Raw genomic sequence first — 23,778 nt, 5'->3', positions numbered from 1 at the left:
GTTGTTTTCATATTGATGATTAAAAAGCAAAATGAGATATCGCTGTCATATTATAGTATGTCTATTTTTTTCATGAAAATGTCTAAGAATGCTAGAAATGGCCCAAATACACTCTGTTGATACATGTGGTAGTATAGTTTGTACAAAAATAGCAGGACAAAAAAAAATCATATCATGGGATGTCCAAAAATGCCCCTCTCAAAAATAAGGCACACTATAGTATGTCGATTTTTGTCAAAAATTGACAAATTTTAAAATGCCTAAAAATTGGGCCAATATAGTCTGTTGATGCATATTAGAGCACAATATAGCCAGAAATGACTGAAAAACACCATATGAGATGTACAAAAATGACCCCCTCAAAAAAAGAGTCATTCTATAGTATGTCGATTTTTGTCAAAAATGGTCAAATTTTGAAAATGCTTCAATTGGCTCAATTATGGTCTGTTGATGCATATTAGAACATAATATGGCCAGGAATGACAGAAAAACACCATATTACAGAATGTCAAAAAATGACCACCTCAAAAAAAGAGTCATGTCGATTTTTGTCAAAAATTGTCAAATTTTAAAATGCCTAAAAATGCTACAAATGGGTCTAGTATAGTCTGTTGGTACATGTGGTAGTATAATTTGTCCAAAAATAGCGAAAAATGACCATATTATGGGATGTCCAAAAATCACCCCCCTCAAAAAAAGTCATACTATAGTATGTCGATTGTTTTTTAAAATGCTTGAAATGGGTCTATTATAGTCTGTCAAAATTATAGGATGTCAAAAAATGACCCCCTCAAAAAAAGGCATTCTATAGTAGGGCAAAAAACACCTTAGAATAGTACATTGATCATCTTGACAGTATAGTTTGTCCAAAAATATCAAGAAAACAGTATATTATAATATCTCCAAAATTTGAAAAAAAACAAACATCAGTGTAGTATGTCTAAAAATGTTTTAGAGTATTGATTATGCTAGTATGTTGTCAAAAAATCTCATTAGAATGTCAAAGTATTGTAGGTCCTAAAATAGTGATAGTACAGTATGCAAAAAAAAATTTCTCATTGTTTTTCTCAGGGTTATGCATTTTCTGCATCCCGCCCCTGCTATGTCCCATAGCTGCTTTGTAGCTAGCACAAAGCTTATATTTCCCGTATTTACTTTTGAGTAATGTTCCCAAGCAGCAGTCAGTGGGTCAGAGCGCGATCACACAAGCGCTCTTTCTACTCATTATTGCTGAAAATGACAATGCCCAACTGTTAGAAAAAATACATTTTACATTTGCATTGTGTGAAAGAGTATTGTGGGATTTGATAAGCTTACAAAAAATAGTCCACCATTATCCTCTCAGAGACTGTTGACAAATGACCACAGAAACATATATTGTTTGAACTTTTTATTCATCTTTTTTTTTTAAGTTTTTACTTTTTTGCTTTACGAAACAAATGTTTGCAGATGTCCTATGAATAAACAACAGCACCCTTCTCCTTAAAACAGGGGTCTGTCACCACTGCCTTATTAAGAAAAGAGACTCTTCTTGTCCAATTCCAACCTCTCCAGTTTCCAAAAGTGACTCTTATTTCCTGTATTTGACATTCGTTTAAGTGCATTAGTAGACGACATAACCATTTCGATTAATGTGCAATAGCTGAGTTTATGGTCAATGCGAAAAGATATATACATTGCAGCTATGACTCACATTAATTGTCTTTCATCACTTGAGCTAGTGTCAGAACTGGAGAGGGAGACAATCACAACGCAAGGAGTCTCCTTTCAAGCACAGCCTTCGTAAACAGCAACCTTTACCTACATCATTATCATCGTCATCATCAGTTAACTAGACTCTTTTGTCATACCTGTTTTCCTCCAGTAAGACAAAAAGGTTAATAGATAGAATGGTTTAAAATAAAGTTTAGTGATTGTGCTTTTAAAACCAAAGTAAAACAAATAACAAACATTGACAACAACACGAAACATAACAGTGCATTACAAAAAAAAAAAAAAAAAAAAAAAAGAAATCCCAAAGTGGCACTTTCTTGGGGCAGCTAAATAATATAGCAATTTACAACATGGATGGAAATGATACAATAATAATTATATTTACTGGCATAATAAAATTAGAATTCGCAAAATAAAACAAGGAAGACAAATTTGAGGTACCACAGTGGGTAAAACAAGAGGACATCATGTATACACGTATATTTACAGACAGTCCACCCCTCTCTGCTTGCAGTTATCTTATTACAGTAACATCTGACTGTATGGGCTCTCCAAAGTTCTTGTTGAGGCAAGCAGACTCACGTCAATGTCTGGAGTAGGATTTCACTCCATATTGCATTGGAATTAAACATAAATATACTACTGCGTATTTTGTTTTGAATGCACCATTCTTTTATCTTCAGACACTCTTTCCTTTTTTTTAAAAATGGACATAGAAAATGATAAGTTAGAAAAAAAACCCATTGGTCTGTTTTCCAGATGAAAAGAAACACTACTGATGTACAGTATAATGGCAGCCAACATGATGGTGAAATACTGAGATATTTAAAATTGTAAGAGAAACAATGACGCTCCACTCTTGGAAAAATCAGGACAGTTCCTCGTTTTCCTCCTCTGTTCTTCAGCTTTCTACCATCTGTTTGAAAAAAGAAAAAAAAACATTGGTTGACATCCATCTTTCATAACAAGAGCAATAAATCCTATCATATTAGCATATTCCAAATATATATCAGTATCTGTGTATATGACAGCCAATAAGCAAAAAGGAACTGGAGTACAGAAGGTTTGAGGTCACTTAGAAACCATTACATAATATTTGTCCACCAGTAAACACTAATAAGCAGTTTTTTACTGTATAAAATGTGCAACTTAGTACTGTAAAACAAATCTAAGGGAAAACTGCTATCAGCAATGTATTTTTTAAACCCTAAATATCATGTCAGGGATGTTGCGATATACAGCAGTCGAGAATAACTGTGATATTTAAAAATCAAGTGTAAATAATCACACATCTGAAATCATCTTATCAGTTCATCTGGTTGCTTTCTCACTAGCCAGAAGGAGTATTTGTTCTTTTGCACAGTTATGGTTACAGGCTCTCTCTCCATCTCATTGTAGCTTGAGTGTAATCAATTTGCCAAAAAGAGACAAAACACACAATAAACAAAGCTAAAGATGAATTTGACTAACATTATTGTTATGATTCAAATTATACATGGATGTTGCAATAATATCGTTATCAAAATTATTTTGGCCCGAATAATTGTGGAATAAAAATCTGGCATGTTGACAGCCCTAATAGAGAACGGTCAGCTCAGTTAAGGGAAAGCCTGTGTACTTGATAAGTCTGTACCTCTAGCTCTTCATCTCCTGGTTGGAAGGCCCCCGTGGTGTTGAGGCCCATGTCTGCAGGGTTCCTGCGGCCTCCTTCTCCTCTCCGCCGGCCCCCTGAGCCCCTGGAGGACATGGAACTGGAGGAGCTTGGGTCCCGGGGGCTGTTAACTGTGGGGAACTGTGGTCGGCTATAGGGCAGAATGTCCTCTGAACCTAGCAACAAAGAGGAATTGTAAAAGGAATTGAGAATTGGAAAAAATACTGCATATGCAATATGGCATATTATATAGTGGTATATGTTGTTGTACCTGCGTGTTGGCGTGCCTTGTTGGCGGTGCTACCCTCATGTTTATTCCCTTTCCCTCCGTGACCAGTCTTTTGTCTCTCCTGAGCGTCTTTGCGTTCAGACGAGCTGGTTCTGGTGTCTGAGCCCTCTCTGGGCCGATAGCCTCCTGTTCCTCCTCTTTTGTCTCGACCCTCACCTGCTTTGGGGGAAATCACTCCCCGGCCCTCCAGGATTGCCTTGGAGGGGTGTGTAGGCGACTTAAGCACTGCTGGAGGTGGGATGGGTGGAGGCGGGAGATCTGAAGCAAAAACACAGGAAGCAAGAACACATTAACCAGACATCAAGAACTAGGTTTTCGGTAATTACACAGACGGAGGAACAGGAATCTGTGTACTCTTAAAACTTCAGTGTGTATCATCTGTCACTCAGTTGTCTCACACCTGCAAGGTGATACACAAACACAGCTGCAGTGTGTGTAAATACACTCAGAGCTGTACACATAGCTATGCTGAACGGAAACTCCTCTGTACAGACAGTAAACAGAACAGATGACATAAGAGAGGCCGAATATGGCCGGAGAGTTATGAGATCCAAGTGAGAGGCAAGAGAGGAGGAAGAGGGGAGCGTGGCGGTCAGCAGCTGGCTCTCTGACCTGCTCGACTTCCCCTGTCGATGAATCAATGCCGCTTGTCCTTGAGCCATTATTCATATGAAGCCAGCCAGTGGGCCGCCCGGCCTCTCACACACATCACACAGCCATCTAAACAAAACCAGAGAGAAAAGCCTTGCGTGCCTGCGATCGATGGCTTTTCATCTTCTGATCAGCTTCCGACATGAAGGATGGTTTTCTTTAATCCACGAAGGATTAGAAAGTTAATAAACGCAGCAAGTGCCAACTCTTACACCTTGCTTGCATACCAAAAGCTACCTTGGACTCTTAGGATTGTGAAATACTGGACTTTGCGGATAATCAAAGCTTTTATTTCCTTTTTTACACATGAAAGGCTAATGGGGCAGGTGATGTCTTTGCTGCATCTTGTTGGCGGAATCAGGCAGCTTCAATACACTCTTCTGATTATCCTCCACCTTCATCCACTCCTCCTGAATACAAAAGGGGGCCAGTCAATATCATACAGCAGAGAGGCGTCTGCAGTTTTTTAATATCTCTCTTGCCTCCTGAGTCCTGCCTCAGTCTGAGTCCGATCAATGCCACAGTCTGTGAGATATAGCTCACTACAAGGGAGGAGCAGAGCGCCTGTTAGATTTATGAGGAAATATCAGCGAGGACAGAGCTCAGGTCTGAAAATTGTCTCTGGGCTTGCCAAGGAGGGTGTATTGGAGGGCCTGGTGGTTAATTAGGCAGACAAGGCTGAGACAGATCAAAAGAGACAGGAAGGGGTTAAGTTCAGGGAGGAGGTAGACAAAGGCATTAGAGTCAAGCACAATATGAATCATGGGGGGGTATAACTTGGGAGTTTCCACTTCCACTGTGCAAACGAGAGTGAAATGAGTAGGTCAGGAAGGGGTAAGGGGTGGAGAAGGGGGGATACTTTCTCTTCGGTCCTCCTTTAAATTTCATGAAATCTCCCTCTTCTCTCACAAACACCTCAGCACCAGTCTTACAGACCACAGACAGGGTGGGGGTTGAGGGAAGACCGTGGGAGGGGGCAGGGGAGGCAATAACCTCCAAATGAAAAACAATCCATTCAGATCAAATGCAATCAGCAGGTGGATTGATGGACAGACAGAGCTGCAGAGCTGTCAGTCCACCCCCTCGCTGCTCAAACAAAGACGGAGGAGAAGGGAGCCAGGGAGGAGAGGAGAGGGATGGAGAGATCACTCCAAAGGGAGGGGCAGTGGATGGGGAAGAAGCCAGGATATAAGGATGATGGCAGGAGGAGGAGGTTTGGAGGGGGGTGTTTGGATTTTCTGCAGTGATATAGCTGGTCTGGCTCCCAGTGAGCTGGATATTAAATCTCCCTGTCAAGTGCTTCCAACACTCAAGGACACCTGACACTAAGAGGAGAGCCAGCTCTGGGACAGCACATACTGTACACAGCAGAGTGAGCTTGTGCACACACTCGCATACAGATACATTTTTATAAAAAATAAAAAATTCCAGAGGAGCAAATGAGATAGGAAACAGCCAGAAAAAGTGCCTTTCCACTGCTAGGCTGTGTGTTGTAAAGAATGATGCTGTAAAAAGTCAATTGCTCTTTTACTTAACAAGGTTAAAGCTTTTCCTTCTGTGTACAGCTGCTCCGCTATTTAGCCCCTGTTTGGTTTATGTTCGGCTCCTGCCGAGTGAAAGGTGGCACTTCAGTATGAGCCACAGCACCTGGATCAATTTCATTAGTGGCTAGAGTGGAGAGACATCCCAGTGTCAGCATAGCCAAGCTGGGCAGAGCTCCCCGGGGACAACCCCCCTCCACTCCTCCCCACCATGGCCCTGGCCTCCAGCCCACCACTCGCCCGATCTGTTCAGCACCGTCACAGATTAGGAGTGATGCCATGTATGCATGTGCATAAACACATGAGAGAAGATGATTAAAACTCTGGCTCATGACACGCCCATACTCAGTCACTTACAGACACTACATCACAGTAAACTGCACTTTTTCCTTCCATATCTGTAGAGGGAATAGAGAGTCATTGATACTAACTGGCCATCTGTGTACTTGTGGGATACAGTTAATGTGCCCCTAGTGCTAAATGTTAGTCTCTCTATCAGTCTGTTGGCTGTACTGAGTCGTTAATATCTTTTATAGACAAGCATGTACACTACTATTCACAACCTAGAGCTTCTAAAATATTAAATATGTTAAATAGCTGCAATAATCCAGACCATTATCACCTGCAAAATAAACTATTTTCTATAAATTAAACTCCAGGCCTAAATTGGAGGTTTACTACATAGGATAATTTAGCTCATGCCATGCATGTTGTGGGTAGTAGATTCCTAACCGAATTATAAACATATGTTGCAACATATGCAGCTTGAAAATTGTTTGACATTTTAATTGACCCTTAGCTAAGTGTTGCTAGGCATCTTTATATGGCATTTTCAATTAGCTCAGCGAGATATTGTAAAGGAAATAATAGTGCTGACATATCAGAGGGTAGTGGTAAAAAAGACTACAATATGCATTTGAGAGATATATTCACTACATTAACATAATCTGTCGGCTGACTTTTGTGAGTGAACAGGACATTAAAATTAAGCATAAGATACTACGGTAACCGTCCTGACAGTTCACGTGAAGGACGAACATGCGCAAGAACAAAAATGTTTTTTAAAACTACATTTTTATTTTAAGTAACCATTTAGTTATGATTCTCTATAATGCTGGAAAGCTTTAGCCATATGCAGTTAGCAACAACTGAGGTTAGCTGGTCAGCTACAACGACGATGGAGAGAGTGTTCAAGAGGACGGTGTTTCATTTATTTCATTGCAAATCCAGGGTTAAAGTTATTATCCAAGTGCTAGTATTAGGCAAAACCCTGAAAGCTTGACAGGCCTCACATGGCTATTGTAGAATCAGACCGTAGTCGCTCTAATAAAGGGTGTAGCGAGGGGTCAATTATTGTATTTTCATAATGCTGTAATTTATTCATGTGTACCTTCATTATAGGCTTCACGTCGCTGGTTCCCTGGATGAACTGCTGGATGCTGTTTCTGCTTCTTAGGAGGCCTCCTGTGTACAGCTGCCATACTCATGTTACTGTCTGTAGACACCGGGCTGCCAGGACGGTGGCCTGACGGGTTTATTTGGTATTTTCGTGCTGAGAAAAGTAAAAGGAATAGTTGGCTTTTACCATTCCTCAAATTTCTTGCAGTAACATTTCTTGTGGATGTGGGCGACCTCATAAAACCTACCTGAAGCTCCTCCGACGTCATGGCCCAGTGTGTTGGGATATTTGGCCACCCTGAGGCCTGAATACTCTGCAGCTGCGGCAACTGCTTGAGCAAAGTCAGCATCAGTGAAGAAGGATCCATCTGATGAGCTGACGGCACTGGACCTCCCTGAAGAGACATTATCCTCTTCAGAAGCCGACCCCCATCCGTTGATCATGGAGCCGGTCACCGAGCTCTCCAGGTCGCCCATGCTGGACGCAGGCGTCTGTTCAAGCCCTCGTAGCAGCAACCTTCGCGGATGCATCTGGGGATGGTGGGGGTGTGTGTGGGGGTGGGTGTGGTGGTAGTGCATCTTGGCCACCTCTGCATCTGTCTCGTCACCCTCCTCCTCCTCTTCCTCCAATATATCCTCCTCCTCCTCCATACCATCAGTGTCCAAGGCCAATGGGCTGGTGATGTACCCATAGGTGTGTGAAGGAGAGAGGGGCCTTGGAGGGGGTGGGGGGCTCACAGCGTGGCGCCTGCAAGGTGAGAAACACACAGCGTCATAAACACATCATATTTAAGATACATTTTGTATTAAGAGTAAAAACTGCCAATTATTATCATAGTAATTTAGTGCTGGTTTTGCATGTTTTAGCCAATTAAACACAAATCACATGTACTTAACATTAATGCTGATTATTTTCAGAGGTAATCATAAGCACAATAAACAAGATTTGAGAGTTCATGGCAATGTAGTCCAGAAGTAAGACCCACAAAATAAGTAACAAGATAACAGAAATGCCAAAAGTGATTTGTATTAATGACTTCTGTTTGGCAGTTTAATCCTAATTTTAGGACGTCTTCATTTCTTTTTGCACTAACAAGGACAAGTTCCTGTTCACAGCTGGATGACCAGACAATGATAATAGAACTTTGACTGTGATGTAGTATTTATTTCAAACAACTTGGTTGATTTTAATACTGTGCTAAAATGAGCTGAAACAAATGGCTCCCTTGAAGGTAAGAAATCAATCTAAAAGCAAAGATATGCTTTGAAAAATGGCCAACAGTGCTGTGCTGAGTTAATGGACTAAAACACGGAACAGTTGTGAATTTCAAATACTTGGGAGATCATGCTTCTCTGTGGGGCTTTAAATAATAAATATGTTTTCTGAACATGTTTACACAGGCTGACTACTGTACCTGCGTTCATGGCTGTCAGGTGCGTCCTGGAGCATTGGCTGCATCTCCTCCTGGGGTGAAGGGGTGAGGGTGGCTGTGGACTGGTGACTGTAAGATACAGCTGCAGGGGAAGAGGCTGCCCCTCGGATGGGAGGAGTTGGCCCCCTCTCCATCTCCTCTTCTTCCTCCAGCTCATCAGGCTGCAGGTACATGTGAGAGGGGGGCATGGGGCACTGCATGTCTGGTTCACAGCTGCCAACAGAGAGAAACAAGTCTTGTTAGCTTCATATCACCCTCTAAAAACATGAATGTTTTTTTACACTGAAGCCAGAAAAACATAAACTTATTATTCATGGCACCCTTCTATCATGGTTTGACGTGAGCCTAGCACTAATGGGAAACCCTTGGGGCAAATGCTTGCAGTGAAGACGAGAAAAGAGGAGAAAAGGCAAGAAGAATGAACTCGTATTTAAATACAGTGTGTGCATGCCTGTCAAATTGTCTGTGTCTTTGTGTCTGTGCAGACATGTCCCACCTTTCTTCCATTGATAGAGAGTACTCCTCTGTGCTCCGACTTGGGGGTGGGTTTGCAGGGGGAGGGGGCAGAAGGTCAGCCCAATTCATTGTGCTCTGTTTGGGTAGTTTGGGGGTGCGCACTCCCTTCTTCTGACCCTGACTCCCTGTTAAAAAAAAGCAGTCTTGTCAGTAACAAGATACCTACAGACACATATGCTTAATATTCACCCTGTCTATGAAAAACATGTAAATTATTAATGATGAAGAAATTGCTAGGTAATGAGTAAGGAATTGACAGCAGGTAAAATGCATTAACAAGATTGGCTAACAAAGAAAAGATCATTTTACATGGAAGAGTGCAAAGGCTAATGCGACCCTCCACTTTTATGCCTGTGTGCACACATACCTCTCAGCTATTAAATGATGGTAAATACTTTAAAACACAGTCATTTCCCTACAGCGGTATTACCAACTACCAGGAGGAAAGGTAGGAAGGAGAGGGCAGAAAATGGTCCAATTAATACCAAACTATTAGAATTGTGAACCAATGAGCTGTGAGGTGCAGCGAGCACTAAAGGCTTCTCCTTAATGGCTTGAACTTCAAACGCAATATCAGAATGGATACATGGCATTAAGGTGGCAGTGTTGCATGCCGTCTGCAATGTGTTATCATTTGTCCTTGTCCGCAGACAGACATTGAGGCCCTGATGAAATTAGGCTGCTCCATACTGGAATTAAAGTAAAGCCAATTAACGGAAGCAATGCAAACTAAGCAAGGGCAAACAGTGAAATTAAAAAGAAAGCAGGAAAACAAAAAAAGTGGAATAAATAAAAAAGAGCTCCTTTTATTGAATTTGCTTTAAACGTCCCTTAGATGACATTGCACCCAGAAAACAAAAGGCACAAGCAACTGCCTGGCATGGTGCTCATGCCTTTTGTTTGGAGGCATTGTTGTCAGTTTCCTCTACTCTTTTTGTTCTGCAATTTTCCACTTTCTGAAGGCATCTCCTTTCAGTTTCACTTCAAGATAGGTTGACATGGAAATTAATCAAATTACCATTTTTAAAGCATGAATTATTAGAGTCAAAGTGATTTATTGCTTTTGAGGAACACTTGGATTTTCGAATGGAGCTAGGGGGGAGTATGTGATTATATGGTTCACAATAAGAGTAAGCTGGGAAAATTTGGCAGTTGAATTGAAAATATCCTAAATGACAAAATTCGAACAATCTTTAAGAGAGAGTCTGAGCATATGCAGATTTTATGACCTCTGACTACCCTCCCTGCAACTTGTTTTGTTTTATTCTTTATGCCCCGACCCTCTTACCGGAGGTACTACTGCTGCCTCGGTCGGAGCTGTTGTAGGAGCCTCCAGTGTGGCTGTCATGGGTCTGGTTGTAGGGGATGGTGGCTGGCATTGGGCTGTCACCTCCTCTGTAGCGGTCTGATGGTGGGGAGAATGGAGTGTATTGTTAGTGCGGCCCAAGGCAGACGCCTCGCATTCAAAAACCTAAAGCAATGTATCCACTTTGTAATAACAAAGGAAATGAAAGATGGCATTTTATCAGTAGCACAAAACCACTTCACAATGGAAATGTGTAACTATGTATATACCATGAAATGACATTGAGCACAGTGAAGAGTGTTACACATGACAGAAGGCATGCAGCTCATGCTTTATTATTTTCAGGTGAATATGTGAGCACATGCACAAAAATCACAAAACTATCACACCAGATGTGGTTCCTTTCTGCAGGTACAACAAGGTGATGATAGCTTCGTTCAAAGCGGTTCAAGATCCAAGAGTTATCTTTGTCTTTCCTTTAGAAATCTGACACCAAAGATAAACCCTCGCACCTGCCTTCATCACAAAAAGACAACCCAGATACCGTACAACGACAGCAATTCAGGCCTGGCCCACATTTAGCAGCAAAGATTGTATATGATTGCATGGAGGGTGATGAGGGGTTACATGAATGCCAGACAGACAGGCAGAAAGAGTGATGACGCATATGTTGAATGAAAAGGAGCGAGACAGGACCAAGGAAATTATGAGCATGAAACTCTTCTACAGGCTTCCACAGTAAGGCTGAAAGAGCCAGGAGAGGAGAGAACAGAGGGAAAAATCAAGCGGAGGAAGATCATGGCTTGGAGATGACCTCTTTAACTATGGCTGCTGAGTATTCCACACACTCACCCTTGTTCAGCTTGTTTTGCTCCATGATGTTGTACTGCAGCTGGGAGGCCATTTCCTGTTTCTGCTGCTGGACTGGGGTGGGCTTCCAGCAGTGTTTTTCATTCATCTCCCCTCCACCTAGCAGTCCTCCTCCACTGCCTCCGGTTCCTCTGTCTGAGTTAACGTTGTTGCTCATGATGGAGGACTGGATGAGTTGGGTGGTGGCGTACGGTGTTGGCTGGCCCCCTGGACCCACAAAGCGGCCATCTTTTAGGTTTGGGCTGTTGAAGGTCTTCATCTCGTTGATCTTGTTGGACAAGTCTACATCTCCATAGACTCCTGACTCTGGCACCATGAGGTTGGTCTGCTTGTTTTCCATCTGGTTGTTATAATTGGCGATGCAGTCGGCTGGAGAACATGAGCAGGGTATTTAGTCAATCTCGTCTACTGCTTATGAGCGGTATGCCAGTTTGGTAAACGCTTTGAAACAATAGGTCATCTTTGATCTACTGTAGAGCTCAAAGCATTTATTTGAGGAAAGCAAAAGACAATTTACATAATATTTTCAAGCTTTTGAAAGATCTCTGTGCCCAACAGAGGGACATTTCTATTTCTGTTTCAAGTCTCATTTTTGTTTGCCAAATAATGATCTACTTCAGGTGAGTGACACAGTTGGTATTACACCTTCCTCGCTCAGTCTCATCCATGACTCAATGTGGGTGTCATCTCTGTTCTTTCCCATCTGACGGTGGGAGCATCTTTGCTCATTGAGTGGGACAGAAAGACATGTCTGTATCAAAGACCTGGAATGAGGCACGCAGTAAAAGCACAGCTCCACTGACAGATCCAATTTTCCCTGGCTCATAAAATATTCAAATCCTCCAGCAGATCTGAGAGCCAGCCTTGCGGTAAATACCAAGGACGGCCATAGGTGCACGCTGCTCGTGCCACGCGCCTCACATTTCAGCAGCACAGAACAGCTCGACACTTCAAAGGTTGACGTGTGAAGGCGCCCCTATGGCTGAGATAAAGGGACATTAACTCCTATTTCTTTGCTCTGTCACCTAGTCAGTGATCCTCTTAATGTTCACAGAGTTTAGGTTTGGCACACACACAAAGCATGCGTCTGGCAAGCTCCTTAGTGTCATACAGCAGGGTGTCATGCGAAGAGTGAGGGCTGCCTTTAACATGTTATTCCCTGTTAAACATCTCACACCATATTTAGGTAGAGTTGAACACTTCAACCTCAGACAGATGATTAGCACAAAGAAAAAACTAAACTTGATGACTATAAAGTCCACAAAATGAATTATTAATCCTCATTGGGAAAGGTTTGAAGTAAGGAGAAACTAGTGAATGGCTGGATGGATATTAGGCCGAACAGCTGGTTAGGAATTATGGGGCTGCCCTTAAAGGCATAGTCCCAAAGTGCATAATTTAGAACATAAAGCATTTCATTGCAGTCCAAGTTTCCCCAGCTGAAAATGAATTACTGTAAGTCCTGTGTCATCAAAGCTGACGTTTCTGGCTGCAAGTTTTACTCTTTTCAGATAGGTCACAGTGTGTGTGCGCACGTATATGTATATTCTATATGTGTATAAGACTTTGAGGCCAAATTTGCTCCCTTTAGTTGACACCTGCTGCATAAACTAAAAGGACACCTGGTGGTGTTCCATAAGTCTCTTCCCCTTTTTTCCTCTCCACCTACACTACTTTACCTCAGCTCATTCAAGCTCTCTACCTGTGTGCACTCATACATTTCAGTGTATGTTTTAGCATATACTTATTCGTCATCACACCTTTCTCCCCCTTTCCATCTGGTCTTCCAGGTGCACCTTTCTCCCTCTATCATTCTCTCTTTCTCTGCTTCTGGCCACCGTCTGCAGTCCAGCCTTGACCTCTTCGCCCGCTGCACATTTCTTAAATAACTGAGCACTTAGGGGAAATTACATTACCGCCTATAACAACAGTATGGAAATCAGCAGAGCAATTCGATTAGCAACAGAGTAGAGCCATAAGCCCCTCTCAGTGTGCTCCTTTTATTTCCTGCCTAAAACAGCTCTACTTTAACCTCAGATAAATCAAACACACAAGTACACTGCCTCTCTTAATCCTAATATTTCTTCAGGTTTTTCTTGTGGAGACCTACAGAAAGGAGAGATACACAGAACAACTCTCCAGGGAGCTAACCCAGATATCAGATTTTACTTCCTTTTGCACTGCAGATTCCCCCAGCTCCTACATTTCTTATCTCTACAGTTATTTTGTCAAGGACTGCTTCGTTGCATTTGAGGGCAGTGTTTATTTTGGTTGTTGCCTACGTACGGAAGTGTCGGCACTACATACCTGGGCGGCTGTATGTTGCCAAGTTGCTGTCGCTGTTGCCATTGCCTGCAGTGCAGCAGTTGATGCTGCAGTCGTTGTGGTTGGAGCAGGAGTTGGGCCATGTGTCTGCCAGCCAGGGCTGAGTGGCAGATTCCCCAATGTTTAGCAAACCAGGCCTGTAAAACAAACAAAAAAATTGACCAAATGGTTAACAATAGTAAGAGAGCGAGCCAACACCACAATGACATTTATGTGAATGAACTGAAACACCCACAGTAACATAATATTTGAAAGAGAAGATTATGTGGAGTTTATTTATCCAGCAGCTGAGAATAGGAAAAATCCGGCTTTAGTACTTTTTGCCTTTTGGCCACACGCACACACACACACACACACACACACACACACACACACACACACACACACACACACACACACACATGCCCATGGAGCACATTAGAAAAAAAGCCCAGCTAAATAGATTGTGTGTGCTTGACTTGCCCATAGCTGATGACACTTTCCCTGAGCCCCCGTGAGCATTAGCGAACCGCCTGGATTAGACAGCCAGATAAAATTCACTCCAATGTTGCGAAATATGCGTCCTGAACGGCCAGTGAACCACAAATGCTCCCTGAGTAGATTCTACAGTGTCACACAACATCTCTATCATTTAAAAAGTTTTTTTTAGCTGTACAGAAGGAAACAAGTGAAACTCTAGCACCAGAAGAGAAACCCATGCGGAGCAGTCCTTCACATCATCGTCTGGCCATCAATCTCTATTGTTTCCTTGTCTTGCTCCTATTTCTTCAGCTTTAATCCCAGTACAATACAAGATCACTTGTTCAACAGGATTCTGCAGTACCTGACCTCAGGCCAACCACAGAGTATTAAGAGGGCTGAGAATAAAAAGCCTTCTACTGCTCATGAAATGAATCAATCTAGCATACAAAGAGAATGAAGGCTACTCTACCAGGGCCGTATACTGTTTCAGTATTCAAATCTCCACAGTACAACTCCCAGTTTTTTTCATGTCCCAACACTGAATTAGCATTAAATTACGTTTCCTCATTCCCTCTCAAATGACTCATTTCTTGGATTCATTTTGGGTAATGAACACATTTGTCTTGTACAGCCAAATACAATCTCACAATAGCTCCTCAATCACCACGGCAGTTGTATGTTGGTATTGAATGGCCATTGTCTTTGTGCAGAGCTGACACAGCCATGCTGCATATGGGATTCAATCATAGAGCTGGATAATATAATGAATATGGATTTTCTGCCGATGGCTCCAAGCTAACTATTCATTAACACATGAACAACACTTACAGTCAGTACTGTGTACATTCTGTACTCTCAGTAAAGAGGGCAACAAATTAATACATATTTCTTCTTTTTTTAGTCTGCATTTTCAACTTTCAGATTTCCCAACTTTATGAAAACATGCCAAATGCCATATAGTGGATATACGAGTTGATTTTTGCCAATTCTGTAGAGTCTCTGTGCACAATGCACCATTCCACAACATGAAGAGGTTTGCTGTTACTGCTATGTATTTGCATGGATCTCTATTAATGTTTTAAGGTGACGCTATGGCACAGCCTTGTGGTTGGATGTGGCGCTCCACCACATAGGATGAGGATGGGCTCCTGGCAGAGTACATGGGGCTTTGTTCCTGTTATCATAACATACTTAATGCACATCCCTATCCCTCCTGAGCTCTCTGCTGCTTAAGAAAGTCACAGCACTCCCCCTAGTGTTTGTTGAAAAAAAGTACACATGCCCAACCCTACTCATGTGTTCAGAAGGTTTACTGTATTTCTTATTCAATTCTAGCCATCATTCAATTTCCCAAAATGTGTTTCATATTTTAATAATTACACACACACTTTCTAAAAACAACAAAAAAAACGCTTACCTTCCAGCACTGCTTACACCCTCTCCGCCTCTTTGATATGCCACTGAAAAGAGAGAAAATAATTAGTTTCCAACATGATTTAACCACTATTACACTGTCATCACATCATCCTCTTTGTCATACAAGGTCAAATTATTAATTTGATTTTAACTTGATACGGTGCTGGCAATACTACGTGTGTGTGTGTGTGTGTGTGTGTGTGTGTGTGTGTGTTTGTGTTTGTGTTTTATATCAGTTAAAGTTAGCATGTAAATGAATGTGTGTGGCATCATTTAGGCTGAGTCACAAACACAGCAACAAGAGCAGGAGGAGGAAATGTAAGAGGCTTATAAAGAAGAGAGATGCAGAGCTCTTTGGTTGTCTGGCTCGGGTTCAGTGTGTTTGAAGCGCCACACACTGAAAGTTGGACTCTTTCAAGGAGCTCTAAGCTGCCGGTGTGTGAAGGAGAGATAAACTTCCAACTTTAATTACAATCTCTTCCCTGAGAGGAGAGGAGTTGGGAGAGGGGTAGGTCGGGCCTTAGCTGTGTTGATTCTGTCTCTTTTTGAAAAACAGGAAGTGTGGTTTTGGCCTTCGCATGCAGCCGGAGGAGTTGTTAGATTAACTCCCTCTAATGCAAACCAAAGTATCACAATCTAATTCTAGATTAAATCAGCATATTGTACTGTAACATGCTGGTTTTACACTGGGTACCAGGGCAGGGATTTTCCTCTTAAAGAGACAGAAACCTAACCACACAAGCACGGAGTATAATTCACCGAAAATAAGTTGGATTATTCTACCTGTAAGCCCCAAGGCAGACAGAAACAACTGCTGTTTAGATACGACCTCTGCACGGACAGGACCAGCCAGTGAAACCACAAACACAAACTGCAGTATTGTCTCTCTAATGCTTCCTATCCTGCTCTCACTTCTACTTCCTCTTGCTCATTCACTGTTTCACATCCGCCATTGAACTAAGCGCTGCCAACACCCCTGCCACACCTCTAGGGGACAAAGAACCTTAGAGGGATGGAAGTCCACAAGAAAAAGAAAAGGGACTGTAAATACAAACTTGGCGAGAGGAAGATAAAGAGGAGCTTTTCTTTTATCTGTTTTACACTGTGTCACTTTAATTCACAGATAACCTCCTTAGCTCCGCTGCCACTTGCCTATCTAATTGGTGTGTTGGAGTGCTGCTGGTGTGTCATTCTCTTAAATCCCTTCTGAGGGTGCCAGCAGCCCTTTGATCAAGTTACCACTAGTTTTAACAGCCTTTCAGTAGTGTGGCCTGCTTCCCTGGAAGCATTACGCTCTGACACGACCCAGCCATTTGGTGGAACATTTATTTAGATAGATCTTTAAACTGAGGCTTGTTTTATTGGTATACACAAAGTGTCTCTCGCTGACTTTTCTACATTTATTGGCTCTTATCTTTTGGGACTGAGGTGAAAATAATTATTTCTCAAATGTAGTGACAAGGCTGGTGTTCATGTACTGTGCACTGAATGAATACTTATAATTATTGCGTATAAAGTAAAGCAAAAATGTGCTTACCTGTTGGTGTAAAAGTAAAGGATGGAACTGTTGGGAGAGAAAGAAAAATGTTTTTGAATTATGGTGCATCAGCAGTGTGTGGAACAGTTCCTGCGACATAATTTATAGGCTTCATCACCACATAGTTTCTGTTAAAGTACACACATCCACAAAAAGTATTTTAGCCTATATTCACACGCTACTCGCTGGCCCCTAGTCTTTGATCCCCACAGACATCTCTGGACCCCAACTGGGGGAAAGTGAGTGTTGAGCCAGCTGCTGGTTCAAATCCTGGCTCAGACTTGTCAGAGGCCTGCTGGGTAAGGGTCACACACTGGGGAGATATGTTACTATCTCTAACACTCACATCATCACCCATACAGCTCAATTACTCACACTTTAGCATGGAAGGGGCCCTTGTGCACAACATTAGCATACTGTAGGCAGATTAGATTCTGTGGTGGCTGGTGGGGTGTGTGAGTGTCCTCTATAAAATGCACTTTGTTTGTTGCCTCCTTTGAAGAAGTGGAGAATGCTACAGTATGCATTACAGTTGATGCAACACTGCACGACTATGGGAGTCATGCAGTGCACTGCCTTAAATATGTGCATTGTAAAAATGTTGCTATCAGCCTTCAACCTACAGTATGAGACATCTGAGAAGAAAGGCACTGCTGTTGTCACACTTCCTCAAACAATTCATTCATATCGTACCTGTGCCAACAAATGTCCTCTAAATGCCACAATCATCCTATCATGCTTGAATCTCTCCTCCTGATGCTCAAACAAGTCGAAAGATATGAACAGTTGGATGGCTTTTATCTGTTTGATGAACGCCTTTGAAGAGGGGACATACTAACACTTGGTAGGCAAAACAGTCTGTGAGAAATGCAAACATGATTAAAATACATAAAGCGGGTTCTATTCTGACACAGGAATGTCACAGATGCTTAATCCCAGGCTAGATGGAGATGTAGCTGAGCTATGACATTTTGTTGAACAATAATTTGGTTGCTGCACTCTAAAGCTTTTTTTAAATTGCTGATTTTTTTTTGGATTATTTCAGTTACAATAGATTTTTGGGCATTTCTGCCCATGGCATAATAACACTTGTATTACACAATGTTAACACATGAGCACCATAAGGTTTGCATTAATTGGCAGGGAAATAAGAAAACGCTATTTGACTTTTGTTTAAGTTTACACAGTTAAATATGTATTATATATTAGAGACAACACTAGCATATGCTCTAGCACACACATGCACACATACACAAGTCCCAATTCAGCCTATTTCACCCTGAGTGCAGATTGTTGCTTCATGTGGTTGCAATTATACTCTTTTCAAAACATTCTTAGTAACCAGTTCCAACAAAGACCGTGGCCTCTTGTGGTCTGGGTGCACGAGGAGGAGGAGGAGAAGGAGGGGTGGTTGGAGGAGGGCATGTCTGCCTACTGTGCCCCTGAAGAGCTCTGTGAGTGTACGTGAGTAAACACCAACATATAGAATCACAAAAAAAAGTCAGCGGGTAACCTCAGCCTACACAGTCTTCTCTGCTGCCTGGCCACGCATCATTACTGCACTCAGCTTCTTCAAACTTCAGACTGTGTTGCTTCGGTTAAAGAATACTGGTATTGTTTCTGAGGTTTAGCTTGGATGAAGAAATCTCAGATTCTTCTTTTCTCTAACTAACACTGTCCAACAACATATAAGCATCAGTGTGTTATCAGACTTAAAGGTGCTGTACATGAAAATCAGAAGCCTCTTTACATACAATCAAATGAAGTCATCATCTGAAATGTCATACTGGTCTTTGAGAGCTTGTTCAAAATTATATGAATACATAATGAGAAAAGCAACAGTTGTGACAATTGTCTGTCACACATGTATGTTTAAAAGCTGTAAAAGACCACAAAGCTTAAGGAAAAGATTAGCTGAGGTGTTTCTCACTTTCACATGACAAACAACGCCCACTATTAGCATGACTGCAGAGGATTCAGAACATGTTTAGCCTGGGTTTTATGTGTGACAGCCGCAGATTAGCAACAGCTAAGTCAGTCTATTGTTTGTGTGAGTCTCAAGGTTGAAGGGTGGATCTCCTCTAACCCTGGCAGTAAGCAGTAAACCTGAGCCCAGGAGTGGGGAAGGTGCAGGTAGCGCTCAAAGGCAGCAGCTGCACAGCCCAAGGCCACACATTAAGCCAGCCCACACATAAATGAGACTCAGAAAGAAAGGCTAATAGCTCTCTTTATACTCTAACTATTGTGGGCAGGGGTTGGGAATGTCATGAGCCCTGTCACTTTGACTCAAATCAGGTAAAAACCCACTGGGTTACGCTGTGGCTAGTCCAACAAGGTTTAAATGCAGCCCAAACACACACGGGTAGGGATTCTTGGATTTTGCAAAACATATGGTAAGCAGACACTATTAACAGGATTGCTCAATGCTCAACTCCAGCATATCTAAAGGCTCCTCTCTAAAAGGACAGCAAGAATTCTTCAAGCATGTGAAAATGTCAGCATGTCCTTGATAAAGAGGTATTATGGTAAGACATTCTCTCTTTCCCAGCACAGTCAGAAGGGAGTTGCTAAAAGGGGAGTTGTTGGACCTCAAAATGTACTTTACTGAAAACACTCTTCACACACCCTTGCAGAATCAGCGTGACAGAAGTATGAAAAAGAAATAAAAGACGTCTTCATGCAGCACTCTCAGCGGGAGCTCACATCACATCTTAAAGTACCCTACTGGAGAGTACTTTCAGTTAGACTTTACCCAGAGCACTCTACAAAGACATCTAGTGTATGACAGTCAGGTTGGCAGCAATTGGGAGAGGGAGGGAACTGGTTTCAAACAGAAATGAACACAGTACCGTACTAATAAATATTGCATTGCATTTTCTCACCAAATTTTGTGAGAAACCCTCCTCTGAGCTCAAAGCAGCACTTGAAATCAAAAATTCAAGTGGACATTCCTGGTGGAGTTGAATGTGTAGAATTCATGTACTGACCTTTGCGTATGCCGGCATAGCTGCTGGAGAGGCCGTTCCTCTTCTTTCTGTGTCTGTACAACCAGATGCTGAAGACCATGAGGATGATCCAACAAGCAGCTCCTATGCCTGCTATAAAGGCTGGTTGCTTGACCACATCGGAGATCTGCTGGGACAGGGGGTTCTCCTCCACCACGGTCTCTGTCATTCGCCCAGATGCATCTGAGGATGGAGAATGAGGGAGATGTGTGAGCAGGATTAGAAAGGATTAAAAAAAAAGTGTAAAACCTTGGATGCCACACATGCAATGAAGGGAATTTTAAAAACAGGGAAGAAGAGGGATTTTTTTATAACTAAAACCAAGTGGAAAAGCCTGCAACAGGGAAAATGTGTTTAAAATAAATGGAGTCAGCACAGCACATAAATATGAACATTCCTCCCACAAAAAGATTCTTCGTCTCAGCGGGTGTGTATGAGGCTGGGGTTGTGGAAATGGAGTCGTTTCTCTCTATTATTCAAAAGGTTTTCATCACAAATCCCAGTCAACAATGGCAGGTGAGCAGACGAAAGCAACCAAAGGCATTCAAACAGAGCCTGTGTGCTGCACAAGCCTGATGGAGCCAGATAGGAAAACACAGAGAGGCTTCATTCACATCGAGCTCTCGTGGTTTCATAATCGTATAAATAATTCCAATGAGATCATTCTCAAATACAAACACCACAGTAATTAGCAAACTCAGGCACATCTGTAAAAAGCTGAGGTGTGAATGCCTGGAAGCTGTTTCTACTGTGAAATGCACTGTAAAGGCACCGTCTGTACGGCTGCTCACAACAACCCGCTCTCGGTCTGTTTTTCTCATCTGTCTATTCTCTCTGTGCTTCTCCCTCATGCGTGATACATGAAAGACTTCTTCGGGTTGCCCCAGCCCCCGCCATTCTGAAATTTCTTCATGTTCGTGTTACTTTGTCTTCATCTCTTTTGCTCAAGTCTTTCATGTTGTAGCCACTCTTCTCTACCAACTCTCTAAGCCCGAGGCAGAAACACTTCCCCAATGAAACCAGCTCCCTGCCTTTACCCCTCCATATCCCTCTGTCTGTCTTTGTCTCAGTCACTCCGTCCGTGTCTCCGTTCGACTGCCTCTCTTCTCACTCCTCTGTCTTCTCAATTTGTGGCTCTGTCTGGCCGAGTGAACGGAGCATGCCAATGTGACTAAGCAGCCCACAAGGGACTGTACAGGTATCTAGGCTGGGATGACGCATACAAGCTCAGAGTGTGACAAATGCATTTGGGTGAAGCGCTGGTCCCCGAGGCACATTGTTCCACTCCAGTGTTGGAACATGGCAACAATCACCACAGGAACTCTTCAAGGGAGAGAAATTGTATCGGTCACAGACGATGCTTCTTCATGCCCATCCCAGCCCACTCAATCACACATTTAAAACCAGATGGAGTTCTCTCCCTCTTTCTCTCTCTCTGCCTTGTCCTGATATTCATGTGTTTTCCACCCTTCTCCTGAGTAGGCCAGCTCAGAGCTTTGGGGAATAAAAACTGACAAAACATCTCAAAATATCTGTCCGTCTAGACTAAAAGGACCAAAAACAAGAAATAAATTACAGCAACTAGCCCCACTGCAGGCTGCACTGTGTTTCTTAGCATTAATAACATGTCATGTCTGGGCCAAGAGTGCAGGATTCATTATTGCCTTTGTTGTTTAAAGCGAGGCAGAGGCAGAAAACATCGCATCCTTGACTAGAGAGCAGAGCAGGGCGGGGCAGCCAGCTCAACAGCTGCCACACAGGAATTTAATGCGCCCGCGCTGATCACACTGCCAGCTTCTGTAGCTAAAAGCCATTTCAGTGCTGAAACTGGAAAAGTTGCCTGTCATTCACACTCATCATACTCTTTGGTGGAAAGTTTGATGGTGTTTGTATTACAGTAATCACGTCAATTACAGTTTAAAAGCATCACTGTTGGTAAAGAAAGAGAAAACAGGCAGAGGCTTGAACATGTCCATTACTACAAAGAAGTGACTTACATAATTGTCTGTTTACTTGGAAGAAAGTCATTTTGGAAAAGCTCTTAATTTGAGATGACTGGATTAATGCCATAATTATTTGTCAGATGGTTGATTTTCATTCTGTGTGAAAAGGATTGCCAGAGGACAAACACGGCACATGTATCCACTGGAGGAAAAACAAAATAATTATATGACCTCCTGCGAGAGAAAACTAAAGGTTGTTTCTACCCACCAAGCTGGAAGTAGGTGATATCGCTCTTGACCCCGGGACCCGCCCCGGTGCTGGCTGCTACCTCCACGCTGTAGCGGATCCCTGGGGCCAGACTGGGAATCAGCACGGATAAGGTTGAGCCGTCAACTGTGCGGTTGATGTGGTACCTGCTCTCATTCCCCAAGCACCAAATCTGCAATAACAGAGACGAAGAGAAAGTGGAGATGGAGGTAATGTTATGAGGGTTTCGTGACAACATTGCATTTGGTAACTGCCACCAATCTGTGTCCTTATAATTGGTTGGCTCTGCTATTGCAACATTTCAGTGCACAGTGGGTATTATGTTACATCACTGAGGTAGGGGAAACATTTTACAATATGGCTTTATGTTTTACAGGCTGTGCTCAACATAGGGTTAGTATTAGCTGAGGTAGCCATAACACGTCTCAGTGTAGCCCTAAGCCCATGAAAAACAAATGGGGATCAGTAATCACCCCCATAACCCAATTTCAGCAGAAGCTAAGTGCTGTCACTCCAAGGAAACCAGGGCCACAAAGAGAAGTATACATTCACCTCAGCATGAGGCCTAAAGACCTCCACATCCTGAACTCCTGACACTCTGCTTTCTTTACCTCCCACCTCCTCTCACCAGTTCACCAGGTGAACATACACAATTCTTTGGGTCTGTACTATTCATGTGTGAATGTGTTTGCACTTCTGTGATGGAACTACAAAGCCCTGAAATTTTCTGTGTATCTTAAAAATTGCGGTGAGTGGAAGTGCCGCTAGGGAGCAGGCTCGGTAATGAGCAGGGAACGCTCTCGAGGTGGACTTAAAAACCATGAAATTACTCTAAAGCCTATCACCAGAAAACATTTACCTGGAAAATTAACAGTGGCTTAACTTTTTCACTGGCTCTGCCTCATCTCCCCTCCCGCTACTAACCTATATTCCCCTGTGACGCAAAAAGGCTTTCCAATTATAATACAGGACTCCCACAGCATAACGTATGAGTGGACATCGCTGTCCAAAGTGAGGTCATTACAGAAGGAGCATACATTATCGAGTAAAGAGGAGGAAAAGGGGACTCAGAGAGAGCTGCTGTGGTTTGAATGATGCATTAGTAGACCAAGGAACTGACTGGAATTATAATAGAGGTCATTTTCTTCATTGTTATGTCCTCGGACATGATTATAGCTTGTTGTCCCCTTCTCTACTACTTATACTATCACCTTTCGTTACATGGATGGCTCTATTAAATCATTTCAGGTCTACTGTATAGTATGTAATTTGTAGTTTTAACCTCTTAAAACCAACATGCCTGGGGAATTTTAGGGGTAGGGGAAAGGTTGGGTTAGACAAAGAAAAGTGCCAAATCTTATAAAAGAAGAACTGTAAGGCCAAAAGGCAACATCTTCTGCAAATGTGATTCTATAGAATATAGCTAAACTACAACAGAAACAACATCAGTTCAA

General features: G+C 42.5%; 1 protein-coding gene across 1 annotated transcript in view; it reads right to left on the bottom strand.

Moving 5' to 3' along the window:
- Positions 1 to 1,377: 1,377 nt before the first annotated feature.
- robo1 (roundabout, axon guidance receptor, homolog 1 (Drosophila)) overlaps positions 1,378 to 23,778 on the bottom strand; it is a 233,885-nt gene continuing 211,484 nt past the window's right edge. Inside the window, exons 18-31 of the mRNA XM_059330821.1 lie at positions 22,325 to 22,496; positions 20,096 to 20,296; positions 17,109 to 17,135; positions 15,573 to 15,615; positions 13,676 to 13,830; positions 11,351 to 11,737; positions 10,481 to 10,597; positions 9,173 to 9,317; positions 8,659 to 8,889; positions 7,492 to 7,991; positions 7,236 to 7,397; positions 3,636 to 3,911; positions 3,347 to 3,540; positions 1,378 to 2,629 (exon numbers count right to left, since the gene is read on the bottom strand). Of these exons, the coding sequence (XP_059186804.1) occupies positions 2,615 to 2,629; positions 3,347 to 3,540; positions 3,636 to 3,911; positions 7,236 to 7,397; positions 7,492 to 7,991; positions 8,659 to 8,889; positions 9,173 to 9,317; positions 10,481 to 10,597; positions 11,351 to 11,737; positions 13,676 to 13,830; positions 15,573 to 15,615; positions 17,109 to 17,135; positions 20,096 to 20,296; positions 22,325 to 22,496 (2,625 nt within the window). The 3' untranslated portion in view covers positions 1,378 to 2,614. The remainder of the gene's footprint in view (positions 2,630 to 3,346; positions 3,541 to 3,635; positions 3,912 to 7,235; positions 7,398 to 7,491; positions 7,992 to 8,658; positions 8,890 to 9,172; positions 9,318 to 10,480; positions 10,598 to 11,350; positions 11,738 to 13,675; positions 13,831 to 15,572; positions 15,616 to 17,108; positions 17,136 to 20,095; positions 20,297 to 22,324; positions 22,497 to 23,778) is intronic.

Source organism: Centropristis striata, chromosome 4 (assembly GCF_030273125.1).
Source record: "Centropristis striata isolate RG_2023a ecotype Rhode Island chromosome 4, C.striata_1.0, whole genome shotgun sequence".
Classification (NCBI taxonomy): domain Eukaryota; kingdom Metazoa; phylum Chordata; class Actinopteri; order Perciformes; family Serranidae; genus Centropristis; species Centropristis striata.
The sequence above is the reverse complement of the archived record's forward strand: the minus strand, read 5'-3'. Positions and strand labels throughout refer to the sequence as shown.